The sequence below is a fragment of the Danio aesculapii genome, chromosome 7, assembly GCF_903798145.1.
Source record: "Danio aesculapii chromosome 7, fDanAes4.1, whole genome shotgun sequence".
NCBI lineage: Eukaryota > Metazoa > Chordata > Actinopteri > Cypriniformes > Danionidae > Danio > Danio aesculapii.
In genome coordinates, this window is record NC_079441.1 from 15,506,643 (window position 1) to 15,534,093 (window position 27,451).

At 34.3% G+C, this 27,451-nt stretch overlaps 3 protein-coding genes and 1 pseudogene across 3 annotated transcripts in view; all 4 read left to right on the forward strand.

Annotated features, from left to right (window-relative positions):
* The first annotated feature begins 2,253 nt into the window (after positions 1-2,253).
* Positions 2,254-9,942, forward strand: LOC130231719 (uncharacterized). The gene is made up of 6 exons (XM_056461099.1): positions 2,254-2,293; positions 2,391-2,741; positions 2,817-3,158; positions 3,258-3,356; positions 3,712-3,719; positions 9,805-9,942. Exons 1-6 carry the CDS (start codon positions 2,254-2,256, stop codon positions 9,940-9,942), a joined length of 978 nt encoding a protein of 325 aa, XP_056317074.1.
* A 1,891-nt stretch (positions 9,943-11,833) lies between these two features.
* Positions 11,834-13,747, forward strand: nitr1c (novel immune-type receptor 1c). The gene is made up of 7 exons (XM_056461105.1): positions 11,834-11,848; positions 11,929-12,010; positions 12,102-12,452; positions 12,531-12,881; positions 13,207-13,314; positions 13,424-13,446; positions 13,603-13,747. The coding sequence occupies exons 1-7, from the start codon at positions 11,846-11,848 to the stop codon at positions 13,723-13,725; spliced, it is 1,041 nt and encodes a 346-aa protein (XP_056317080.1). The 5' UTR covers positions 11,834-11,845; the 3' UTR covers positions 13,726-13,747.
* Positions 13,748-20,762: 7,015 nt separating this feature from the next.
* LOC130232648 (uncharacterized) lies at positions 20,763-21,637 on the forward strand (annotated as a pseudogene).
* A 2,809-nt stretch (positions 21,638-24,446) lies between these two features.
* LOC130232650 (uncharacterized) overlaps positions 24,447-27,451 on the forward strand; it is a 72,822-nt gene continuing 69,817 nt past the window's right edge. The window contains exons 1-7 of the mRNA XM_056462623.1: positions 24,447-24,520; positions 24,637-24,763; positions 25,961-26,036; positions 26,119-26,469; positions 26,548-26,889; positions 27,187-27,291; positions 27,409-27,431. Of these exons, the coding sequence (XP_056318598.1) occupies positions 24,447-24,520; positions 24,637-24,763; positions 25,961-26,036; positions 26,119-26,469; positions 26,548-26,889; positions 27,187-27,291; positions 27,409-27,431 (1,098 nt within the window). The remainder of the gene's footprint in view (positions 24,521-24,636; positions 24,764-25,960; positions 26,037-26,118; positions 26,470-26,547; positions 26,890-27,186; positions 27,292-27,408; positions 27,432-27,451) is intronic.

A 27,451-nucleotide genomic window follows, 5' to 3' on the forward strand; every position in this document is an offset into this window, starting at 1 on the left:
CTGCATATCCTATTTATTAGAATCAATTAAAATCAGTCAAGGGAAAATATACTGTATCTTTCAGCTTATTTTTACTTGTGCAAATACCAGCAGCCAACAAACACAACAGCAAACACATCCTAATGTTACATGTCGTACTTCTTTGAGAGGAACAATATAGTTATTAATATAAAACAAACACAACGAAAGGCCTATATGAATGTGTCGTATTAGTATATCACAAACTCCCAAAAATATCTGAGTTAACAGGTATTGTAATCTATAATTTCTGTATTAGCAGCTGTTTTCTTTATCTTAGATGTTTATTTGTTATTGTGGTTATTCACAAATATTAGAAAAACATTATAGTATAATTACACTCATCTCAATGCCAAGATACGAAGCTTATTATTAACAAACATGCAAATGTCATAAGTTGACATCAGACAACAACAAAAAATAATAAAACATGACCTTTTTAACACAATGTATTGGGCTTTGTTTTGTCTTAGAGTGTGCAAATGTATATATACTGTACATACCTTGCATTTATCAATTCAAAATACTTCTGTAAACCCCCTTATTTAAACTGCAAAGACTCATTTATTAAATGTTTATCACCGAAAACAGGAAATTTGAGGCCCTTATTTCCTGCTTTGGTAACACTTTATAACTACACACTATAAATCATTTACTAAGCATTAGCATCTAGTGAATTCATTATCTTTTAAGCATTAACTCTACAATAATAAATGTTAGTAAGCAGTTTATAACTGCAGATACAAATGCTCTTTTCTTGACTTATAAGCACATTTATAATCTGCTTAATAATTGTACTTTCATACTTTGTTAATGATTTATTTTTCATTACTAAATGTATTATTTACAAACCAGTTGTATTTAAGAGTAGTTGGTGGTTTTTAAGATCATTTAGAATGTGTAAGTAAATGATAATTAAACTATCGAAATCAACATTTATATCTTATTATTCATGCATTTAGTAATGGTTAATTGTTTCGTTTAATAAATGCTTTATTAACTTAACTTGATCCGGTTTTGTGACCTAATCTAAAGTGAGGACTATTTATTCTTTATACTGTAAATCCCTTATAAATGACAATTAAAGGCCCAGTATCAAATAAACAATAATGTTTGCAATCTTATGTAAAAAGTAAAATTACTGTAAACTTTAAACATTGCTGAATAACAGGAGTCAAAATACAACAAAATTGGATAAAACAACAACAATATAATCAGATGCAATGTTTAAACTGTACAGTAATTTTATTTTAGATAAGATTACAAAGATTTATTTTTTTTATTCGACAATTTCATTTGTGTACCTTCAAACAAGGAATGAATAATGTCGTTTATTTTCTCTTTTTTGAGATTAGAATATAACTGATCCTTTAATTGTCATTTATAAGGGGTTTATAAAGCATAAACAGTCCTCACTTTAGGTCACAAACCTGGATAAAGTTGAGTTAATAAAGAATTTATTAACATATAAACTAACTATTAGTATATGTCTGAATAATAAGAATTATAAATGCTAATTTGAATAGTTTATTTACTTACGCATTCTTAACGATCTTAAAAACAACCAACAATGCTTAAATAACTGGTTTATAAAAATGCAAAACTTAATTTAGTAATGAAAAATAAATCATTAACAAAGTATGAAAGTACAATTATTAAGCAGATTATAAATGTGGTTGTAAGTCAAGAACAAAGCATTTGTATCTGCAGTTATAAACTGCTTATTAATGTTTATTAATGTAGAGTTAATGCTTAACAGATATTCTATATAATAGATCACTATTTGCTAATGCTTATTAAATGGTTCATAGTGTGTAGTTATTATAAAGTGCTTTTTCCAGTTGTAAACCACACAATGTATTTTTGAAGCACCAAAAGAAGATTAAGTACTTCATTTTGAGAGAGGTCATTTTAAGATAAACATTTAACTAAATGTTTAATAATCATTAATAAAACATGTATTAATAAATCCGGGTTTTGTTTGAGTAATGGAAGGACGGTTGGTTTAGATTTTTTCTAGTCATTCTGCTTTGGTGTGTGGTGTGAAAGCATAAGTTAAGGTGAAAGTGCATAAGAGCCTCAGTTGTCTGAAGAAGAGGCTGATGGACACATGGTGAGGACACTTTTATCTACTCTTATTCTCTAGCATGTGTAAATGGATTGATAGCGTGACCATTTCTTCACTTTTTATAGGGGAATTCAAAGCACAAGGATCATTTTGGAGGAGGACTGATAATGAGATATTACTTCATTCTGTTGCTTTCCTCAAATATATGTAAATACCTAGATGCTGTTTTAAATATAAATTAAAATACATTTAACATTATATAATTACTTCAAATATTTTAAACTGTTTTGTGCTTTATTTGCAGTCTGCTCCACTGGTTTTGATGTTGTTCAGGAAGATAATGTAAAAATAGTTGAAACTGGCGGCGATGTAAACTTTACCTGCAAATTTCCAGGGCTGGTACAGTCGATAAAAACATGGTTTAAACAGACGACTGATGGCAAATCCCTACAAATTGTGTCTTCATATTTAAATCAACAGCCTAGCTGGAATCACAACTTTGAGAAAACAAATCGTTTTAATGTTGCCAATGAAGATGGTTATTTTAATCTGACCATTTTAAAGACAAAGTTATCAGACTCTGCAACATATTACTGCGTAATCTCAGCATATCAAACCATTGGAATGGGCTCAGGAACTCGATTACTTGTTGGAGGTACGTATTTTTTTTGTGGTCTGTGGTGCCTGATTTTTATTTATTTTTGTCCTGATCATTTCTGTGCTTGTGAAGACGCAGCCGCAGACAGGAACACAACTCTTCATCAGTCTTTGATAGACACTGTTGATCCAGGAGATTCAGTGGATTTGCAGTGCAGCATCTTCACTGAGAGCTGTGCAGGAGATCACAGCGTCTACTGGTTCAAGCAAAGCTCAGGAGACTCTGAAGGAGTGCTTTACACCAAAGGAAAGAGAAATGGCCACTGTAAGAACAGCACTGAGTCTAAAACACAGAGCTGTGTCTACAGTCTCCACAAGAACAACATCAGTCGTTCTGATTCTGGCATTTACTACTGTGCTGTGGCCGCATGTGGACAAATACTGTTTGGAAGAGGAACTCAACTGAATATTAGAGGTAAGGTTTTAGAGAAATATTTAAAGCTTGTCATTCAGGAAGAATATTTGATCTACAATCAGCACTCTGAATGACATTGGGAATGTTTTGTAATTTCAGAATGTAATGCTGTAAATCCAACTCTGATTGCTCTATGGATTTTAAACATCATGTTTTTGGCGTACGCTGTTTTTGTGACCATAAAACTATGTGAGAAAGGTGAGATATATTAGGAAACTTATTGCTAAGATGTATTCGTAATTATGTATAACTGTTAACATGTATTTTGAACAAATATAATTCCACAACATAAATATAATGGCTTCTGTGGGTTTTATCAAGGTACATTTATCAAGAAATCTAAGACCAAGAGAACATTAGAAAAAGAAGAACAAGAAAAACATTACACACTATAAGTCACATTTCCCATAGCTTACGATCACACTACATAAATATATATTAAAAAATAAATAAATAAATAAATAATAATAATGACAATAATAATGCCACTTGGCTTAGAAAAAAAAAATCATCAAAAAAAGTCTAAAGCAAAACTTGATTTAAGGATGTTTAGATATTTGTGTTAGGGGGGATATACACATTTAATATTTGTGTTACCTTGTTAAGAGCCCCAGGACAACTTATGACATTTAATTGCCTTTCAAATGTTTTTTTTCTCCTTTATTCAAAACCCACAAATCAAGGCAATCAAGTAAGTTCTTGAAATTATTTCTCAGAATTGTAAATGATGATACTAGATTTTACAACTACAAATATTTAAATCTTTATATTTTATATTTAGTGTAGCACTAGGTTTGAGATTTCAAAAAGAGTTCAAATAATATAATTTTCATTAAGAATAACATAGGCAATCCTATTAGTGCAAAAAAAGTTGATGGCCTTTTTAAAAGTTTGATTGTTTTTCTCTGATTATTGTAGAGTGAAGACATTCTGATCTTTGCTGCCCAAAATGATTTGATTGCAGAAGGACTCGACGTAAAGTTTTCTGAAGAACATTCATTTGTAAAGTACAGCATGATCACTCAAAACATGCCTAAAAATGCTTTAGACCATAAGAAGTTCAACTCAAGTCTAAATGTGGCTTAGTTCATTTTCATGAGGTTTGTGAAAAAAATTGTCAGATTAATTTTCTTTTTAATATAATCCGTAATGTCATTTTGAACGTTTCATTCTGAATATATTCGATTGCGTTTATGTAGACAGTAACAGATCAGATTACGTTATTTGTAAATATTCAACTGTTTGATTCATAATTCTTTTGTTCAATTAAGAGCCAAATGTAACTCTGTTTTGTCTGTTATTGCTGCTGTATCTGTTATTCATTACTGCATGTCTTTTTATTCATAATTTCACATTCAGCAAATATGTAACATTTCAAATGTTAACACATTAAGCAAAAAAACTGCCAATAAAGCTACTAAAGTTGTTACTATTGATTGTATTTTGAATTTTATTTTCTTGATTTTTTGCTAACATTTATTGTCCTGAAGCGTACAGTACACTGTTTTTTCAAATGTGTGATATTTTGAATGCAGTACTGACACTTACAAATAATGCAAAAAGTTCAACTAATCACAAACAACTCTTAACTAGTGTGTGTAGATAAGCTCCGCCACTAAACAGGCTAATTAGCCCAAAAAGCATAACGCCTAATGCTGTCTTTATGAAGAATAAAGTCACTGTTGTGATTTGCTAAGACATGCTTCACATTCAATTCAATTCAATTCACCATTATTTGTATAGCGCTTTTACAATGTAGATTGTGTCAAAGCAGCTTCACATAAAAGGTCATAGTAAATTGGAACAGTGTAGTTCAGTTTTTAAGTTCAGTTCAGTTCAGTTTAGCTCAGTTCATGGTCACTTCACATGACTATGTTAGTGTTACAGGTTTTCCAATGGTAATACATTTTAATCCCCCATAATTCTGTAATTTGCACCTGGTTGGTGCTGGACAGAATTTGTGGAATTTTCTGCAATTTCAGAGCAGAATTTTTTATATGAGGTTTGTGCAAAATAATGTTGCATATTTATATAATACAGGAGATACAAACTTTAAAAAAAATCTTAACTAAGGTTTAAAGTGAAAATCCAATCATAAGCACTTATTTGGTAAACAAAGCTATGCAGGTTAGGGTTGGGCCGATAGACGATGCAATTATCCATTGCCGATGGCCGACAAACTTCACGGCATCGCGATGCATTGCCCCACCCCACATTTATATTGATATATAACTTATTATTTGCATGTCATCTTAATAGCAATAACGGTATTTTCACGAGCTGTGTTAAATTTTACATATAGCTGCCGCTTGCAGGGCTGACAGCATCGTGAGGATTAAATGAAGGATTGTACAGTACCTCTCGTGCTTAAAATGTGTAGATTCAGTGGCAAACGCTGTTACCTGCAAACCCCGTCCCACAGACTTTCCAGTGAATGGCTTTAGTTATTTTCATAGTGGACTTGAAGCCACTGGACATGATTTCAGCACATGATCACTAATAAGATGTGCCTTTATTTGTAACTTTAGGTGTTTTCTAAAATAAAATTTGTCAGTGTTATTTTCGCTCTCTCATCTTCAGCGCTTCACATTTTCGCGGTTGTAGCTCCTGTCATCTGAAGGCAGAAGGCATTGACTGAGTGATTGACAGCTGATTTTAACCAATCCATTCGTGTTCAGTTCTAGAGCAGTGGGCCAATAAAAAGAGCACAAAGGCAGGCATTGCGGGCTGTTTTTACTTCAGCAAGTTCACATAACAACTGTCTTAATCTGTTCCTGAGCGCTGCATTTTGCAGTGAAAACGGTGAAAATGTATGTACTCGCCCAAATGCTTCCAAATATATTTTAAGGTCGCATAGATAGTTTCAGGCGCATATGCGACCAAAACAGTCGAGCCCTAGCATCTTGTTATTATTTCCTCATAATAACAATAAAATAAAGTAGTTATCAAATCACAACACAAATTTCCGTGAACTCCAAATGAAGTCTCGTCTCCTCCACCAGCTGTGGGAATAGCCAGTTAAGGGGTGGGCAAACTCGGCCCTGGAGGGCCGGTGTCCTGCACAGTTTAACTCCAACCCTAATCAAACACACCTGCTTATAGCTTTCTAATGATCTTGAAGACACTGATTAGCTAGGTCAAGTGTGTTTGATTAGTGTTGGAGCTAAACTGTGCAGGACACTGGCCCTCCAGGACCGAGTTTGCCCACCCCTGCATTAGAACGACACAGATCATTGTGCCTATTTATGCCGGAGTCCCGCGGAAAAAAAAAGTTATTGACAGGTGGTTATTTGTGTGCAACTTTTATGGTTTGGTTACGGGTTAAGCAGAGACCATGTGGGTCAGGTAGTGACAACGGTAGGATACAATTAATTAATTCGTTATGAATTAATTGGTATTTAACAATGACCCTTTCATTTGAAAGTAAATGGCACTCTTTAGTGCAAGTGAGTATTTGTCACAGTTTAGTTTTTTGTAGAGAATGACCTCTGAGTCTGTTTTCACACCTCTAGCTGCATCAACACCACAACATGTGAAACCTCAGCTATTCTTCCATTGCTAGAAAAAAAGCCTCATCTGTGCCCTGCAGACACACAACTATTAATAGACACTAATATCATACTCTCTGACACTTGATAATCAGCCTTAAAGTAAAGTCTGTAAGACACAGATTTGTCATTTCAGCACCAAGGACAGAGATATGAATCATTTTTTGCATTGCAAAAATATTTTACATACTATTATGCATATTCATGAAGAAAAATAAACAAACAGAGCTTTGATGACCATAATCTCAATAAGATAATGTTGAAATAAAATGAATGCAAACTAACATAATCTGACAAATCTTAAAATCAGTAAACTAGGATTGCTATGAAACATAGTTAGTTCAGAAGAACAGAATCAGAAGCTTTTAATATGCCACGTTTAATGTTGCTTAACTTTAATTAGCAAACGTATTCTTTCCCTACACAATCAGGGACGTCTTTGATTTCAAACTGATCTGATGTAAAAAGGACATTTGAGTTTCTTAACCATAAACATACACAACATCACATCATTAAATCTACACAGAACACAAAGAAGGGAACAACATGATAAATGCATGTGCAGCATACAGCCAAAAACATTGCCTTTGGATTTTTATTTATAAGAGTGTGATGGTCGTTTCAGACTTTACAACTATGATCAAAACATAAACCTCAGATTCAGACCCAGTCCATATAGGGAGAGGATGTGACTGTGGCTCTTACTGAAGTCAGAAGGCAGAGAGGAGTTTCATCATTTCCTGCTAAAAAAGACAGGAAGAAACTGTTCATTATAGAGTGAGAGGTGCTGAAGTGAACATGAGCGGACATCTTTCAGCTTTCACAGTGTCTCATGAATTTTAACTTTGAAGGTGCCACATTTGTGGTTACACATTTTAGAAGTTCAGAATGAGAAATAAAGATAATCCGTATTACTGTACAGTTTATATATTATGAAATTATTTAGTAACTTTCTGTGTGATTAAATAGTGGTACAAAATTAAACTTCGGTCACATTCACAATGTGAAGACAGTATAAACAACAATTGGTTAACCAAAAAACTGCCAATAAAGCTACTAAAGTTTTTACTATTGATTGTGTTTCATACTCTTTATTTTCTTGATTTTGTGCTAACATTTATTCAAGCACTTTTAAAAAGTTCAGTCCACTGTTTTTTTCCAAATATTATTATATTTTTGAATGCAGTTTGAAGTACATTTTACTCCGTGTATGCATTTGAAAACCACCAGCTGACTAAAAAAAACAGAACTGCTTGTCTCACTCTTATACATTTAGATGCATTAATTTATTGAAATCTACTCCTGATCTTGCACTGATACTTTGATAACAAATGATGCAGAAAAGCTCATCCAACCCTTTGCTCAAATAATAATGAAAAATGTTCCTTTCTGAAAGACAACCACAAGCAAGCTTAATATAAAGCCCTGATTAAGAGTTCAATTAAGAGTTCAAATGACTACTAGGCTACAGATGTATTTCTGAAGAGACCCGCTTAAACTGCATATGCCAATTATTAGAATCAATTAAAATTAGTCAATGAAAAATATACTGTATCTTTCAGCTTATTTTTACTTGTGCAAATACCAGCAGCCAACAAACACAACAGTAAACAACAAACACAACAGCAAACACATCCTAATGTTACATGCCGTGCTTCTTCAAGAGAAACAACATAATTATTTATATAAAACAAACACAACGAAAGGCCTACAGTACATGAATAGGCTGTACTAGTATATCACAAACTCCCAAAAATATCTGAGTGAACAGGTATTGTAATCTATAATTTCTGTGTTAGCAGCTCTGTTTTCTTTATTTTAGATGTTTAGTTGTTATTATGGTTATTACCTACAGATATTGATATTTTGGAACGTAAAAACCATATAAATGTCATAAGTTGACCTCAGACAACAACCAAAAATAATAAAGACAGTTCATGACCTCTTTAAGACATTGCATTGGGCTTTATTTTGTCTTAGTGTGTAAAGGTATATATACTGTGCATACCTTGCATTTATCAATTCAAAATACTTCTGTAAACCCCCTTATTTAAACTGCAAAGATTACTTTATTTAATGTTTATCATCAAAAACAGGAAATTTGAGGCCCTTATTTCCTGCTTTTTCCAGTGGTAAACCACACACTGTTTTTTGAAGCACTGAAAGAAGATTAAGCACATCGTTTTCAGAGAGGCCATTTCAAAGTAAACAGTTAACTAAATGTTTAATAATCAATAATAATACACGTTTTAATGAATGCAGGTTTTGTTACGAGTAATGGATAGATGGTTGGTTTAGATTTTTCTAGTCATTCTGCTGTGGTATGTGGTGTGAAAGCATAAAAGTTAAGGTGAAAGTGCATAAGAGCCTCAGTTGTCTCAAGAAAAGGCTGATGGACACATGGTGAGGACACATTCATCTACTCTTATTTTCTAGCATGAGTAAATGGATTGATAGCATGCTCATTTGTCATGCTCATATGTAAATACCTAGATGCTGTTTTAATTTATAAATTAAAATACAGTTAACATTATATAATTACTTCAACTTTATTAAACAGTTTTGTGCTTTATTTGCAGTCTGCTCCACTGGTTTTGATGTTGTTCAGGAAGATAATGTAAAAATAGTTGAAGCTGGCGAAGATGTAAACTTTACTTGTCCATTTCCATGGCATGAACAATCAATGAAATCATGGTTTAAACACAGAGCTTATGAAAAAAAATCCCACAAATAGTGTCTTCATATTCAAATCAAAAGCTAAGTTGGAATACCAAATTTGAGAAAACAAATCGCTTGAATTTTACCAAAGTAGATGATTATTTTAATCTGACCATTTTAAACACACACACATATATATATATATATATATATATATATATATATATATATATATATGTTTTCGTATATTTGTTACCTTTTTAAGACCAACAGGATAACTTATTGTTTAATTGTCTTTGAAATAATTGAATTTTTTTTTTTCTTCATACACAATCCACAAATATCAAGAAAATCAAGTAAGTTCTTGAAATTAAAAGTGAAAAAAAAATGTTGATGGCCTTTTAAAAAGTTTGATTGATAGTTTTTTCTGATTATTGTAGGGTGAAGACATTCTTAACTTTGCTGCTCAAAATGATTTTATTGCAGAAGGATTCAACGTGAAGCTTTCTGAAGAACATACATTCGTAAAGTACAACATGATCACTCAAAAAATGCCTACAAAACGCTTCAGGCCATAAGACCACCAACTCAAGTCCAAATGCTGCTTAACTCATGTTCATGATGTGTTAGCGGAAAGTAATTTTAGCTCAATGTCTTTTTTTATATAATAATGAAATTTTTATTGAATATAGTTGATTGCATGCACATATGGGCATTAACAGATCAGATCACATGTCGTTTGGTATGTTAAACTCTTTGGCTTCACAATTCCTTTGCTCAAATAAGAGCCAAATGTAACTGTTTTGTCTGAAATTGTTGCTGTTATTCATTACTGCATGTCTTTGTTAATACTTTCACATTTAGCAAATACGAAACATTTAAAATATTAACTCATTTAGCAAAAAACTGCAAATAAAGCTACTAAAGTTTTTACTATTGATTGTATTTTATGCTCTTTATTTCCTTTCTATAAAAACAGAACTGTTTGTCCCATTAAATTCTTATACATTTAGATGCATTTATTTAATGAAAATGTACTGTGTTAATTTATTCCTGATACAGTACTGATACTATGCTAACAAACAAGGCAACCAATCAGAAATAACTCTTTGCTAGAGTGTGTGTCTGAGCTCTGCCAATAAGAAGGCCATTGTCAGACTACTGTCAAAGCTAAAAAAGCTAATATTAATGCTGCCTTTGTGGAGACTAAAAGTCACTTTGTGGAGCCTAAAAGTCACTAAAGTGATTGCTAAGACAATCACAGGCATCACGGTGGCGCAGTGGATAGCATGATTGCCTCACAGCAATAAGGTTGCTGGTACGAGCCTCGGCTGTGTCAGTTGGCATTTCTGTGTGGAGTTTGCATGTGTGAGAATTAGTGTGCATGGATGTTTCCCAGAGGTTGCAGCTGGAAGGGCATCTGCTGCATAAAACATATGCTTGATAAGTTGCCGGTTCATTCCACTGTGGCGACCCCAGATTAATAAAGGGACTAAGCCGAAAAGAAAATGAATGAATGAATATTCATTCAGTGGGTTGGCATTGGATTTTTAGCTTTAAGATTCAAATTCTCACCAAACACCTGGGGTTTCATTCATAAGATTTGCATCTTTTTTCCTAAAAGTGACCGCACACCAGAGTAAATGTTAATTTATTAATGATTATGGCTTATTTTATTAAAATTAAATATTTCATATTTAGGTTAATGTGTTTAAAAGTTTTCGTACAGCTGTGCACACTCCCATCAAGTTTGTTTTACTTTAAGACACGCTTTTTTTTTAATGCAGACTAAAAGATCTTAATGTTAATTTAACAACTTACATTCAATCTTCCATGCTAACTGAATTGGGAGTCAAAAGCCAGTTCATTCTTCATAACTCTTATCTAATTATAGAAGTGGGCATTTACTTAGAGTGAACTGCCCATAAAAGCCACCCATACTCGAAAGAACAAAACAGCTCATTACCTATAGATTTTGATATGGTGGAAAGTAAAAACCCTTTTAACACAATTTACTGGGCTTTATTTTGTCTTAAAGTGTGCAAATGTATATGTTAAAAATTGAAGGCAGGAGTGAACGCCACACGTGGCACATACTATGGATTTATCAATTCAAAATACTTCAGATCCAACCACTTGTAAACCCCCTTATTTAAACTGCAAAGATTTGTCCATTTAATGTTTAGCATCAAAAACAGGAAATGTGAGGCCCTTATTTCCTGCTTTTTCCAATGGTAAACCACACACTGTATTTTAAAGCACTGAAAGAAGATTAATTACATTAATTACATACTTAGTTAACTAAGCATTTATTTATAATATATGTATTAATAAATGAGAGAGGGTTTTGTTAAGAGTAATGGATAAATAGTTGGGTTAGATTTTTTCTAGTCATTCTGCTGTGGTATGTGGTGTCAAAGCATAAGTTAAGGTGAAAGTGCATAAGAGCCTCAGTTGTCTGAAGAAGAGGCTGATGGACACATGGTGAGGACACATTCATCTACTCTTATTTTCTAGCATGAGTAAATGGATTAATAGCATGATCATTTGTTCACTTTTTATAGGGGAATTCAAAGCACAAGGATCATTTTGGAGGACGACTGATAATGAGATATTACTCCATTCTGTTGCTTTCCCCAACTATATGTAAACCTAAATTTCTTTTTAAATATTTATTAAAATACAGTTAACATTATATAATTCAACTCTTATAACCTGTTTTGTGCTTTATTTGCAGTCTGCTCCACTGGTTTTGATGTTGTTCAGGAAGAAAATGTAAAAATAGTTGAAGCTGGCGAGAATGTAAACTTTACCTGCATATTTCCAGGGCATGTATCATCGACAAAAGCATGGTTTAAACAGACGACTGTTGGAAAATACCTACAGATAGTGTCCTTAGCTTTCCAACAACAGCTTAAGTGGAATCCCAACTTTGAGAAAACAAATCGTTTTAATGTTGCCAAAGTAAATGATTATTTTAATCTGACCATTTTAAAGACAAAGCCTTCAGACTCCGCAACATATTACTGTGCAGTTTCAGCATATCAAACCATTGGAATGGGCTCAGCAACTCGATTACTTGTCAAAGGTACATTTTTGGTTTTTTTAGGTTTTGTTTGGTCTGTGGTGGCAGATTTTTGTACTGACTATTTCTGTGCTTGTGAAGATGCAGCCGCAGACAGAAAAACAACTCTTCATCAGTCTTTGATAGACACTGTTGATCCAGGAGATTCAGTGAATTTGCAGTGCAGCATCTTCACTGAGAGCTGTGCAGAAAATCACAGCGTCTACTGGTTCAAGCAAAGCTCAGGACACCCTGAACGAGTGCTTTACTCCAAAGGAGAGAGAAATGGCCCCTGTAAGAACCGCACTGTAAGAACCGAGACTCAAACACAGAGCTGTATCTACAGTCTCCACAAGAACAACATCAGTCACTCTGATTCTGGCATTTACTACTGTGCTGTGGATGAATGTGGAGAAATACTCTTTGGAAGAGGAACTCAGCTGAATATTAGAGGTAAGATGAAGGTGTAATACAAATGTGGTTATAATGTTGAAATGTTTAGTCTGATCTTTCCTCTTTGAAAAATAATTTAATTCATTTTAATTCAAATACTACAAGATAGTAACAATCGGATCTAACAAAAGGAGAGTTCAGATGCAAAAGCTTTAAAAGACAGGAATTTTTTCGATGCCATTTAAAGGTTTTTGCATCCAAACTCTTCAGATGTAAACATGTTATATAAAGATGTATATTCCTAATTGAAACATTAACTATATGAAACTAAACTAATCACTTTACAAATGTTCAATAAATTAAATTCAGTTCAATTTTGTTACAGAAAATTATGATTTTAATCCTGCTCTTTATGCTTTGGGGATCTCAAATTTCATATTTTTGGTCCTTGTTGTTTTTCTGGGAATCAAACTCTGTAGAAGTCAGATTAAAAGTAAGACTTTATGAATACAATTGATTTCTTAATATAAAGCAATTGTAACAGTTAAAATAACACATGGCTGCTATTTATAATAACTAGACTTTCTCTTGATGTTTTTAAGCTTCCGTTGTCCAAACAACTCAAGTAAGTAATTAACTGTGTTGTTTTACCAATTAAATATCGAATACTAAAACATCTAAAACTTTTCATAAAATCTTTTAGTTTTGAAGTCTGTAAAGTCATATCACATAGGCTTCCTCTCCTAATTGAAGTTTCTTTTATATTTTCTCTTGATATTAGGATGAAGACAGCCTGAATTACGCATCCATTTCTTTTAGTCAGAAACCTCTGAACACTAGAAGAGCCAGAGCAAAATTCACTCAAGATCATTCTCTTTACGCACAGGTCAGATCACACCAGTAACATTCAGAGGTTAAGAGAAACTTCTATAATGCTGATAAGTCATCAAATGTCATTGAAAAATGAAAGATATGGCCATATCGTAAGTCTTTGTATGTTACTGTGTTTTGATTTTGTACTGTATATTTGTTGTTAGATATTTGAATTTGCTAAAAACATGCTAAAGTGTGAGTTTTTGAGCCAATATTTGGAGAACAGTATTTGGAGATCAATGCATGAATGTTATTTGACACACTGTTGTTTTGGGAAAAAACTTTGGAATGTCAAACTATAAAGCTTTTCATTTTACAACATATCTCAAAAATCCTGTGTAATATCCTTCATTTGCACCTGCTAAATAAATACATGTGCATTTTATAAGAAATTACTTATTTAAAATATAAAAGGTGTTGTGTAATGGATAGAATATCTTTATATCAGCACATTTTTAAACAGTTTTAATAACTAATTTCTAACAACTTTTTTTTTTTTTTTTTTTTGGCCTTTGCCATGGTGACAGTGAACACATTTTTTTCTAATTATTTTGTAAGGTGCTAGTATTCAGCTTAAAGTATAACAGCTTAACTAGGTTAATTAGGTTGACTAGACAAAATAGGTTAATTGGGCTTTAAGTTTTTGGATATTAGTGGTTTGTTCTGACAAACGATTGATTTTGTACTGTATATTTGTTGTTAGATTTTTGAATTTGCTAAAAACAAAATGAAAAGTGTAGGTTTGTGTGTCAGTTGATATACAGTATTTGGGCAAAATGCATGAATGTTATTCGAATATGTGTTGCTTTTTGGAATATCCAGCTATAGTACACTTCATTTTACAACAGTTTTCAATGGGAAGCTTGTGTGTACTATCCTTCACTTGCATCTGCTAAATAAATGTGTTTATTTGATTTATTTAAATAAATGCATATGTTATTGTGGAGTTTCCTATTCCCATACTAATGATAATGAAAATTGCATTACATTGTTTTTATTCTTTTAACTCTAATGATGAATCCTGGTACTCCTGCTATAAAATATAGTTCCCTGGCAACACTCTAGAGCACATTTACTTGGACTTAGCATTGCAGTATTCATCTAAATAAGCACCATGAGTGGTACACTGGAACTCTAACACTTTTAATGATAATTCAGCAGCGTAATCGATTAAATGCAAAATTCAAGCCAAAGTCTCTACTGCCACCAAGTGGTCAAGAACACTGGAATGGAATCTGTTGGAGTGCATGTTGACATAATTGTGGCTTACACATGCTGAATAGTGAAGCTAAAAACATTTGGTGCGCCCCCTGGTGACTGGCTGCAACAGAGGTCTAAAACTCTACTGTAAAAACAAAAAAAACAAAAAAAAAAGCAACTGAATTACATTAATTAATATCTCCAAGAAATGGTTTCTGTAATTTTAGTTTCTTAATTTAAATTTCTTAAAATACTGGTGTATGTTCAAGTGTACAAGATTGCTTTTACAGTAGTTACAGTATTTGATGCCATAAAAACAGGGTATGGTGCATTTATTGTATGTTTGTGGTTAAGTTTCAGATATATACTGTAGATTTAGACACACTCCCTGCTCGTGATCACTACTGTGCTGGCTTGGGTTTCATATGCAAATGATGATAAAATAATGATTAAGGAATTTTGGTTTCAATTTTTTACTAGCAGAAGAATTCATATTTATTTATTATCATTATTATTTAAGCTGGCTATTATTTAGATGACAATGATTAAAAAATGAAAGAAGAGAAAACAGACATTGTATTTTGCTCTTCAGAGCAATTATAACATCAGAAGTCTCCACAAGGCCTAAAGCCAAACCATGAAATAAAACACAGAAGTATCTCTCAGGAAACTGAGAAGAAAAAACTACATAAAACAGAAAAACCTGAACCGCCGTGAACAAACCAGAACCCCCTCTTCTCTCCCCCACCTCACCACACAACAACCCTAAACTGAGTGTGCCTGATACAGGTGAGTGGGCTTAACAAACCACCTGTTTTCTAAACTCTATCAGCTCTGACATTAACCGACACTTTCACCAGTTTTGCACATTTGCACCAGACTCATTCTTACAATAAATAAATAAATATACTGTGCATTTACGAAGTGTTCTTTCCACAGGAGAGTGGGCTTGACAAACCACCTTTAGAAACACTCTTCTCTCTATACATAATCCCCCCCCCCCCCACCCTATTTAAAAAAAGATAAAAAAGATAAAAGTTATTTGATAATCCAATTATATATAACACCACATATTACACCAGACATCTGTTGTAAATTCTCATGTGCACATGAATGTCATATCTACATAATACAAATAAAGATACAGCGAAGCCTGTACGCAGAGAGCCCATTTTTTGCAGGTTTGTTTCACATTTTTAATTTAGAAGTACGATTAAGGAACCCACACTGGAGCAGCACCAGTTACGACTTGACTCTTGAGAACAAAAAGACAAATTTGTGACATGCTTTGAGCAGTTATAGGAACACAGCATGTTGTACAAAACTGTTTCAGGAAAAACAATCAAATGTGTTCCCTTTCAAGCCTGTCAACTGACATTCTGAGAGTTCTCAAGAAGGATAGTCAATGACACTGACACCACAAATATGCAAACAAGAATATCGAAATATCGAAAGGTGATACTTATGAGCCACTAAAAATCTGTTGATGCCTGAATAAATTACGATCTGAGTAAACAGGAAGCAAAATAACCCTTGAGATTTACTCTAGGTATAATGCAGGGTTAAGTTTTACAGACTGAAAGAATACAGGAAGCTTTATCATTGTTTTATCATTACAGATATGTTATTGTGTGGATGAATGGGGCAATATTAACTTCTGTTCTGTGTCAGGTGGATCTCGCTGATGGTTTGAATTATGCTGCTTTGAGCTTCCGACAAAATCCCTCCATGACTAGAAGATCAGTGGAAAGAAACTTACATGCACATACAAGACATCAACAAATGTAGCATGAATTAGGTAGTTTTGCTTATATAGTAGTTCCTTGTGAGACACTGTGTTAAAACTAATTCGCAGGCAACACCGCAATTACAAAAGGTGCCAAAATTGTTTTAAAAACCTCTGTCCGTGGTACTGAAATAACAGGCTTAAGAGATATTATTTTTAGTAAGCATGACTTCATTAGTACTGAATCTATATATTAACTAAATTAATAGGATTTTTTCACAAAGATAGTCAGAATATCAATAAACTGCTCGTGTATGTAGAGACTCACACAAGCGCTTGCAGTTTACATGTAATATAATGATTGCATTCATTTCCTACTTCTTTAAATTTCTAACTTTTTCCTCAAGGTTTTTGAACACCTTGGATTACAGTTGCTGTGGTGTTGGCAATTTCAAGCGGTTTATCACTGACTGTCATCATATTTCTGGGCACAGGGTTGTACAAGTTTCAAAAGAACCTTGTTTGGAGTTACATAAAATTAAAATCGACTGGTTTGTTGTAAATGTTGAAAGTGAAATCTCTGTCCATGGTGCTGAAATACCACAAGTTAATAGTGACTATTGTTTTGTGCAATATTTTGCAGTAATATTGACTGTAATAAAGTGTGCTCCTGTACAAGTCAGTAAATAATTTTATCGAAATGTATCATATCAAAAAGACATATATAATATGCGTATTAATAATATTGCTGAATTTTCCTTCTTGACCAATGGAGTATCACCCTGTAATTCATGACTAAATAAATATGATATCATGTAAAAATTTAAATAAAAAAAGACCAAAAAGAGAATAAAAACTGATCTATGCAAATCACTGCTTCACATTATTAGTAAGGCTGCTATTAATTTAAATTTTATAGCAAAATACTAAAACACTCAAAACTAAGGGTGTGAATACATCTGCATATTAAATATTTTAGCTTTTTAGTTATTTCAAGAGATTAATCAATCAGTTTATGGTACATTAGACTGCTTCGTGTTTTTATAAAGAGAGCCAGCATATTTGAAAGGTTAAGCCGAGTATTATTAATCAGTGGTTCATGAGACCCCTCTAGTGGAGAAATTCTGCAAAAACTCCACAATGAGACTATAAATAGTGAGGCCTGCAGTATAATAGACTGCGTTTAAAAATAACACACTAAATTAATACAGACTTTGAAATATATTATAGGTAAAGTCTGTATTTTATTTTATGAATGTGGTAATTTTCCTAACCAAAACATCTATTTAAAAGTACAGTATATGCAGTATACAACAACTTTAAAACAGCACATGTCTCATTAAACGCATATATTGTCACCAGTTAGTTTAGCCGAGCATTTATAGTTTATGATGCAAAAATAAACTGTTACCATTCAGTATGTTACCAAGCAGTAATTTATTTGACTAATGTAGTGAGTGGTGTGTGTGGGTGTGTGTGACGTTGACTCAGAGAAAGGTGTGAACACACTAGCTGGTCAGTCCTGTGGTTGGAAAATGTTCAAAGCGCACCATGCACAAAGGGCACAAAGCGATGCATGCAAAAGCACAAAGGTGCACAAACATATCTGAACATAAAAACCTGAAGTGTCTATTTAATCACTTAACAAACAGGTAAAACATTGCAAATAAATTAGAGCGTGCAATTAATAAAAATAAAAATAACACAATTCTACAAATCCACAATTTTATATCACTTAAAAGTAATGAAAAGTTATTACATATTATATAAATAAAATATTGTATTTCCAAAGAGAGACTTTTATTTTTAATTTGTTTATGACGTAATTATTTTAATCTGTCGAGTGCTGTTAGTAATGTCTAATACTGAATGTTTGAGAAATGTTTATCCGCTGCAGTTCACCACATCAGTTCTCAGTCTGTACTGAGCAGCTTCTTCCTGTCAGTCAGTCTGCAGGAAATGATCTATTTTGTTTCTGCCTTCTGATTTGTTGGTCTCATCTTCTGACAAATGTTGACTGAGGAGAAGTCTGTATTTTTTTTTTTGAAAAATTAACCTAAGGCACAACAGTTATATCAGAACATTCCAGGGTCATAACATAACCAAATGTAAACTACTGTATAAATTATACACCCCAATCCCTTGCAATCACTACACTTGTTTTTAACATGTTACGATATATTGTTTAAAATGATACATTTGATATTGTATTTTGGGCGAGGTAGTGGCGCAGTAGGTAGTGCTGTCGCCTCACAGCAAGAAGGTCACTGGTTCGAGCCTCGGCTGGGTCAGTTGGCGTTTCTGTGTGGAGTTTGCATGTTCTCCCTGCGTTCGCGAGGGTTTCCTCCGGGTGCTCCGGTTTCCCCCACAGTCCAAAGACATGCTGTACAGGTGAACTGGGTAGGCTAAAATTGTCCGTAGTGTATGAGTGTCAATGAGTGTGTGTGGATGTTTCCCAGAAATGGTTTGCAGCTGGAAGGGCATCCGCTGCATAAAACATATGCTGGATAAGTTGGTGGTTCATTCCGCTGTGGTGACCCCAGATTAATAAAGCAACTAAGCCGAAAAGAAAATGAATCAATACTGTATTTTGATATTTATCTGCTATCTAAATGTGCCAGAATATATATTTTTTTAATTCAAAAAACATACTTTATCTAAAAGAAAATATTTTGCATTTCGCACAGGCATTAAAGGTTCAAGACACCCTGGAGTACTTTTTTTTTTAGATTTTAACAGATTTGTGTGTTGAGCATCACTTAAGACATTGTTAGCACCCGTTAGCTTTAATTGTGGGAAAAACTGGATAATTGTAAGCTTTTATCAGTTAATTTGTTCTTCCGGGTTTAAAATGATTTTTGGGGCGGGATCAAAATCGGTGACGTAGCGCAAAACTGCAAGAGGACTGATGACATGTCGGTTTCTCATTATTATTCATAGTCTAGTTTTCTTATCCTATGAGAAGAGCCTGCTTCTTAATTAGTCATGACTGTGCATGCTTTCCGAAAGGCAAGACAGACCTGCCAGTGCCAGGCTGTGAGGATGACCGGTTGAGACCGTGTCCACTGACCCACCGCGATCCTGTCAAGGCCGATAAAGCAAAGCTGTTTGTGAGCAGCAAGCTTTTTTTGTCTGGAGAGCAGTACGAGAATTGGAGAATGTCTTTTATCAGTTGAGTTTCTTCACATTTATACACATCGCCGTGCTGCTGTGTTCACCTAAATTGTCCAGATTACCAGCAGGGCTAATGGTTAAAATAGCAGGGCAAGAGACCTGCTCCACTATGTCTGCATTCAGACCCAGGGATTGTGTGTGTGTGTGTGTGTGTGTGTGTGTGTGTGTGTGTGTGTGTGTGTGTGTGTGTGTGTGTGTGTGTGTGTGTGTGTGTGTGTGTGTGTACATACATGCGGTGAAAAACCTCATTTGATGAAAAAACCTGCTTGTTACCTGTGGTTTGTGTGAGTGCTACACTCTGCAGTCAGCAGCACTCATGTAAATGCTTTGTGATAAAGTCACTGCCTTTCACAGATTTCTCCCAGCCGTGCAACTGCTTTATGAGATGTGCACATAGTGAGATGGTCCTTTTTTGCATCTGAATCCAAGCTTTTAATTTACTGTGAACAATTAAATCCATAACATGTTTTGTTGATCTGTATACATAAACGCGGTAATAATATATGTTGTAATAATTAATATATATTTTGTTATATTATATCCATCATCCACTAGACAGAAGAAGAGAAGATTTATTAGTCATATTGATCTCTTCCACACCACGACATGACCTTTTATTAATAAACTCTGTAAGAACAGATGTAAGTTTTTCTTTTATGTTATGTGTTTTAATGTGCTGTTTAATGTGCTGTTTTATTACACTTATTTTGTAATTACTTATTTTGGAACTCTTTATTACTCAATTTGTCTAACAGCTTTCCACGACCAAATGTTTTGAGGCTATCTTATGATTCCCATATGCACATAAACATGTATAGTATTGTTCTGTAATTAAATAAAATTGATTAAAATAAATTTCCTGAGTCACATTCAATTGTTTTTAATTATTCCATAAACTGCAACAATAATTATTTATTTGATATTTTCCCCTCTAGACAATTAATGCTGTCTGCTATTTATCTGGCAAAATGGTCCTGCATTTCTCGTTTATATTGCTTTACCTAATGTGAAAGTTAGGTTACAATTAGACAATTAAACGCTAGACAATTTTTCATTGTATTGATGAATAAACTAAATCTACCACTGACAAAACTAATGATCCTCTCATTTCTTTAATTTCTAGGCAGCTCAGAAACTGCAGATGCTCACAACCATGTTCTGATTGTTCAAGACACTGTTAACTTGACATGTATTTTTCCAAAAGAGTCAAGAACCAGTGTGGTTTGGGTCAAACAAAGAGTTGGAGAGAAACCTCTTCTAATCGCTTCAGCATATCAAGGTTTAGCTGGCAAATATGAAAATTTTTGGTGATTTCTTTTCAGCTGGTGGAGTGAACATCAAGTCTGAGCATAAAGCATCAGAGGACCTGCAGTGCAGCATCATCTCTCAGAGCTGTGCAGAAGAACACAAGATCTACTGGTTCAGACAGGGCTCTAGAGAATCTCCTCCAGGAGTGATCTACACTCAGGACAGCAGGAGCGCTCAGTGTGAGAAGAGCTCTGATCTCAACTCCACTGCACACAAATGCATCTACAGCCTGCCCAAGACTGATGAAGATCCCGCCATCTACTACTGCACTGTGGCCGCTTGTGGACGAATACTGCTTGGAGATGGAAAAAAAGTTGCTTGGCAAGGGTCAGGTAGCCACTAAATTTGCACAGAAAAAATCATTTATGGACTTCTTGTGTTAAAAATGAAATGATCTTTCTCATCTTTGCAGAAACACCATGGAGTATAATTGCCCTTGTTTTAACATGTTCAAACATGTTCAAACATTTTGTGTGTGATTGTGATCATACTTCTGGGTCTACAGTTGCATAATCACCAACAAAAAGACTTATAGTCGCAAATCATTATCTGTCTGTCAGTATGTGTTTGTAACAATGATTCTTGTTCATTAAGATGGGATTTCCTATATTGTGCTTGATCAATCAATGGTAAGATCTTTCACACATTATTTTTGCATGCTATTGCTACAACTTAATGTTAAGTATGAGTGTGCTTTATTCCAAAAAAACTTTGACAGATAAAATGTAAATGTATAATGCCTATGAAATTTTTTATAATCAAATTTTTTAACAGTTGAAGTCAGAATTATTATCCCCCGTTTTTTTTTTTTTTTTTTTTTCCTTACTTTTTGCTTAGGAGAGAGATTTTTTTCAACACATTTCTAAACATAACAGTTTTAATAACTCATCTCTAATGACTGATTTATTATATTTTTGCCATGAAGACAGTAAATAATATTTGACTAGATATTTTTCAAAACACTTCTATACAGCCTAAAGTGACATTTAAAGGCTAACCTAGGTTAATTAAGTTAACTAGGCACGTTAGAGTAATTAGGCAAGTCATTGTATAACGATGGTTTGTTCTGTACATTATTGAACAAAAATTTATAGCTTAAAGGGGCTAATAATTTTGACCTTAAAATGGTTGTTAAAAAATGTAAAACTGCTTTTATTCTAGCTGAAATAAAACAAATAAGACCTTCTCCAGAAGAAAAAATATTATCAGACATACTGTGAAAATTTCCTTGCTCTGTTAAACATAATTTGGGAAATATTTAAAAAAAGAAAAAAATTCAAACAGGCTAATAATTCTGACTTTAACTGTATATTTATTATGAACATTTTATTAAATTTATCATAGTTTTGTTTCAGGCTGACGCCACTACTACAGTCAGTTACACAATGCACCACAAGCGTACCACAAGGTACCAAAAATAAAACTGCCTGATAAGCGAGACATGAGAAGTTTGACGTTCACCTCATCATTCTGAGATTGAAAGTTTGTTCTGTGTTTGTTTTGAATATTTTTGTTTTGAAGGCCAATTTAAATAGTAGACAACAACAGACACTTTATTGTGTTTTGTCAGATCAGTGCGTTACCCCTCTAAATGTCATTTTTAGTCATAAAATGTCATCGTTTCTATCTTGGTGCTAAAATTCTAAATCTGTATACTTTACAGTTCACGTTAAGGCCTAGTTTATATCAAGTGTCAGAGAGCAGAGAATTTCTTAATCATTGTGTGCAGATCTGTCTGCAGTTCATACATAAGGTTTTCTTTTCTTGTACTTTAGTACTGGGGGAAAGTTGAGGTTTCACATGTTAGAGTATGCAGTTAGAGGTGTGAAAACTGAGACAAAGTTGATTCTCTAAACTGTGACTTTATAAGTGTGACATTTTCATTGAAAAACAAAGGAGATTTTAATCCAAATTAAACATTTCTTTAGCATATGATATTACTGCTAAAACAAACGTGTCTGGGTTTGCTATTTTCAGAAAATCTGTTTAGAAGAAAACTGTTCACATTGTACAAATAAACTATGTTTATTAGAATTTGTCTACTTCTGACTATGTCTCATTTTCTTTATTTTCAAAATCTTATGTTCAGATAATGTTATCTGATGTTCAGATAATGTAAAAGTAGTTCAAGCTGGCTGGGATGTGAACGAAACTATTACTACGTAACTCTCATTCCCCAACGGGGTGGGGAGTGTAAATGTTATGTGGAAAACTTGCCCTATGGGATTTCGCCAGAAAGCCATTCATCTGAAGCCAATCATCATCATAAATAAAATGGGCCAATGAAATGCCAATGAATTGGTAGCACCAGCGCATGCAGCTGGCAGCAATCACAATCCATTGAGAATAATAATGACAGCAAAGCATCTCAAAGCAACTTTTCTAGCTGAAGAAGCCAAACTACAGCTGTCAGCTAAGATGCAATCCCTGTGGCAAAGGAACATAGTATTTCCGTTCCCCCTCTCGGGGAACGACGGTTACATACTGTAGTAACCGTTTCGTTCCCCAGCAGCAGGAGGGGAACTTCAATGCTGAGCAAAACTTCCACTATGGGGAAACGAATGAAAAACACCACAGTGATTAAACCTTACCACGTCACTGGTGAGAGGTTTGCTAAGCTCCAGCATGAGTGCACCATCATCACCAGAGACACAGCCCTTCAATGTGTCCCCTGGCTCTAACTTACCTTACTTACCTGTGAAGCGCTTAAAGGCTTACTTATATTTTTGTGGGAGTCATAAAAAAATACACCTAGTTAAGTTTTAACTAGCATTTAACTAGGATAGCTTCACACAGACCTGGCATGTCTGGGGTCCTTCTCAGAGAGAAGCACACCATACTGCGAATAAACTCCACTTCAGGACATAGGCATGCATCGTAGAGGGTGCTGTAGCCTGAGAAACGGTGTTGACCGCCAAACTGGTAAGTCACCCAAGTCCATCTATGGACCACACCCGAGGTTCCAGAGATCTGGGCGTAGGTGCCAGATGGTGCCTGTCCCAGAGATGGTGCTTCCTCAAAGGGATTTGCCAGAGAGAGGCCATCACAAGGAGAGAGGGTTCTGATATGCAGGTCCGGTTAAGCCAGAGAGGTGCAATAAACAGACCTGCTCCTTGTCCTCCCTGATGTTACACACACTTTCTGTGCAAGTAGGCTCACTGAAGAAAATGTGTATTTGCGCATATCCTGGGGCCAGCTATGTTAGCCAGTGTGCCCACAGCGCACCCATACTAGCTTGAGAGCCCGGAGTAGAGCCTCCATTCTGCCAGGCATGGAAACTGCCATGAGAGCGCATCATCTACACGGTTGAGCACTAGAGGAGCAGACTGCGAGCGAGCTTAGACATGCGGCGAGAGTGGATGCCCCTCATGCAGTTGATATACGCCACCGTCGCCATGCTGTTCCTCCTGATTAGCACGTGTCTATCACTGGTAAAAATAAAAATAAAAAAACATCGCAGCGCAAGATACACTGCCACCAGCTCCAGGCAATTGATTTGCCAATGCTATTGGGTTCCTTTCCATGGACCCACAGCTGTATGGCCACAACGCACGGCCCTCAGCGCATCCTGAAAGCATCTGTTGGAAAGACGGCATGCCTGGACACTTGTTCTAGAGACACACTGGCCTATAGAAATGCAGGACCCGTCCAAGAGCTGAGGGTGACATTCAGTGGAGTGACAGCTACCCGGTGCATCTCTCATACCTCACACCTATATACAGCCACATAAAAATCACAGCTGGGATTAAATTATATATTTATTCGTAATTAGTTTTTCTGTAAGTGATGATTACATTTTCATTTTGAGTAAACTATCTTTTCAAAGTTAGGGTGCCAGTTTGCTTGTTAACATGCAAGACACACTGTTACAGTACATCCAGAAGACATACTAATCTCCCACAACTTTCACTTTACTATCCCATTAGGCCACAGGAGATAATTTGTGAACAAAGAGAAGGGACACAACTGACACTGGTAGGACGTGTGATACTAACAACATACCAGAGGCAGTATATGATTTTCATTTAAACTACCATATTACTTCATACTCTATAAAAAAAAAAATTCAAGGTCATCAAAAACTCAGTATCTGTATCTAAGTATCTGACATAAGACAAACTAACTTCAACTAGATTACTATATACATAAACATTTAATTTAGAAGACTAAAAAGCTGTAAGAAGTGTGAAAAAAACTGATGGCCCTCAGAATATTTTCTGCTATGACTATACAAGCCTATTAAATATCAAAATAATGACACAAGTCTCTGCTTTTAAAGAAAAAACAAACATTTTATTTTATCTTGATGCGTTCTTGTTTTAACACTTGAATGCAAATGGGGTTAACTAAAAACACAAAGAAAACAGACAGATAGATACATATGAAACTTCATGCTCAGCCATCAACAAATATCCTTATTTAAGCTCTAAACATTCGTATCTTGCAAACTTATCATCAAAGACAGGAACTTTAAGGCTCTTGAGAGCATTTCTATTGGTTATATTCAACTTATTTCCTGCTTTTTTTTCTAGTAAACAACATTGTACTTTGAAAAACTGAAACAACATTTTGTAAAGGTTTGAGAGTGGACAGTTTAAGCTGCAATGTTTACGTCATGTCTTAATATATGAGAGAGGGAGTAATGGAAAGATCTTTGTGTTAGAATGTTTTTTTTTTGTCATTCTGATGTGGCACGTGGTGTGATAAAAGCATAAAAGTTAAGGTAAAACTGCATAAGAGTGTCAGTTGACTGAAGCAGAAGCTGTTGAACACATGGTAAGGAAGGACACAATCATCTACCTTGTTTAGCAGGTGTAAATGGATTGATAGCTTGATCATTTGTTCTCTATTTTTGTAGGCGAAATCAAGGGATAGTTTTGGAAGACGACTGATAACGAGATATTACTTCATTTTGTTGCTTTCCTCAATTATATGTAACTATCTAAATGTCTTATAAAATATCAATCCAATTTACACTCTATAACACGTTCAACTCTTTTGTGCTTTATTTTGCAGTCTGCTCTACTGATTTTGATGTTATTCAGGAAGATAATGTAAAAATAGTTGAAGCTGACTCGGATGTAAACTTTACCTGCACATTCCCATGGCTTGTACAATCAACAAAAACATGGATTAAACAGACGAATAATGGAAAATCCCTACAAATTGTGTCTTTATATGAACGTCAAAAGCCAAGCTGGAATCACAACTTAGAGAAAACAAATCGTTTTAATGTTGCCAAAGGAGAACTTTATTTTAATCTGACCATTTTCAAGACGAAGCCTTCAGACTCTGCAACATATTACTGTGTAGTTTCATCATATCAGGGTACTGGAATGGGTTCAGGAACTCGATTACTTGTCAGAGGTAAGTTACGTCTATTATTTTCGCTCTCTTTGCTTTGTGGTAGCTATTTTAATCCTGACCATTTCTGTGCTTGTGAAGACGCAGTCGCAGACAGAAACACAACTCTTCATCAGTCTTTGATAGACACTGTTGATCCAGGAGATTCAGTGAATTTGCAGTGCAGCATCTTCACTGAGAGCTGTGCAGGAGATCACAGCGTCTACTGGTTCAAACAAAGCTCAGGAGACTCTGAAGGAGTGCTTTACACCAAAGGAGAGAGAAATGGCCGCTGTAAGAACAACACTGAGTCTCAAACACAGAGCTGTGTCTACAGTCTCCACAAGAACAACATCAGTCACTCTGATACTGGCATTTACTACTGTGCTGTGGCCGCATGTGGAGAAATACTGTTTGGAAGAGGAACTCAACTGAATATTAGAGGTAAGATGAAGGTGAAACAAATATTTGTGAAAAAACATTTGATTCATACACTATTACATGATATAGAACTGACCTAACAAATGTAAAAAAAGTTATTATATTCAATATATTATATTCAATAAATTATATTCAAACGGAACGGCAAGGAATATGCAGACATATAGATGAATAATAGAATAAATAAACAGAATAAATGTGAAAATGCTATAAAAACTTGCATTCATAGTTGATCATGTGATACTAAACTCATCATGTAAAAACGTTTAGAAATGAAAATTAATTTCAATTTTCTTACAGAAAGTGATTTTAATCCTGCTCTTCTTGCTTTGGGAATTTCAAATATCCTATTTTTGGCCCTTGTTGTTTTTCTGGGAATCAAACTTTGTAGAAGTCAGATTAAAAGTAAGACTTTATGAATACAATTAATTACCTAATTTAATAATGTAGAGCAATTGTAAGATTTAAAATAACACTTGAGTGCTATTTGTAATAACTAGACTGTTTCTTGATTTTCTTAAGCATCTGCTGCTCAAACAACTCAGGTAAGTACTTCACTGTGTTG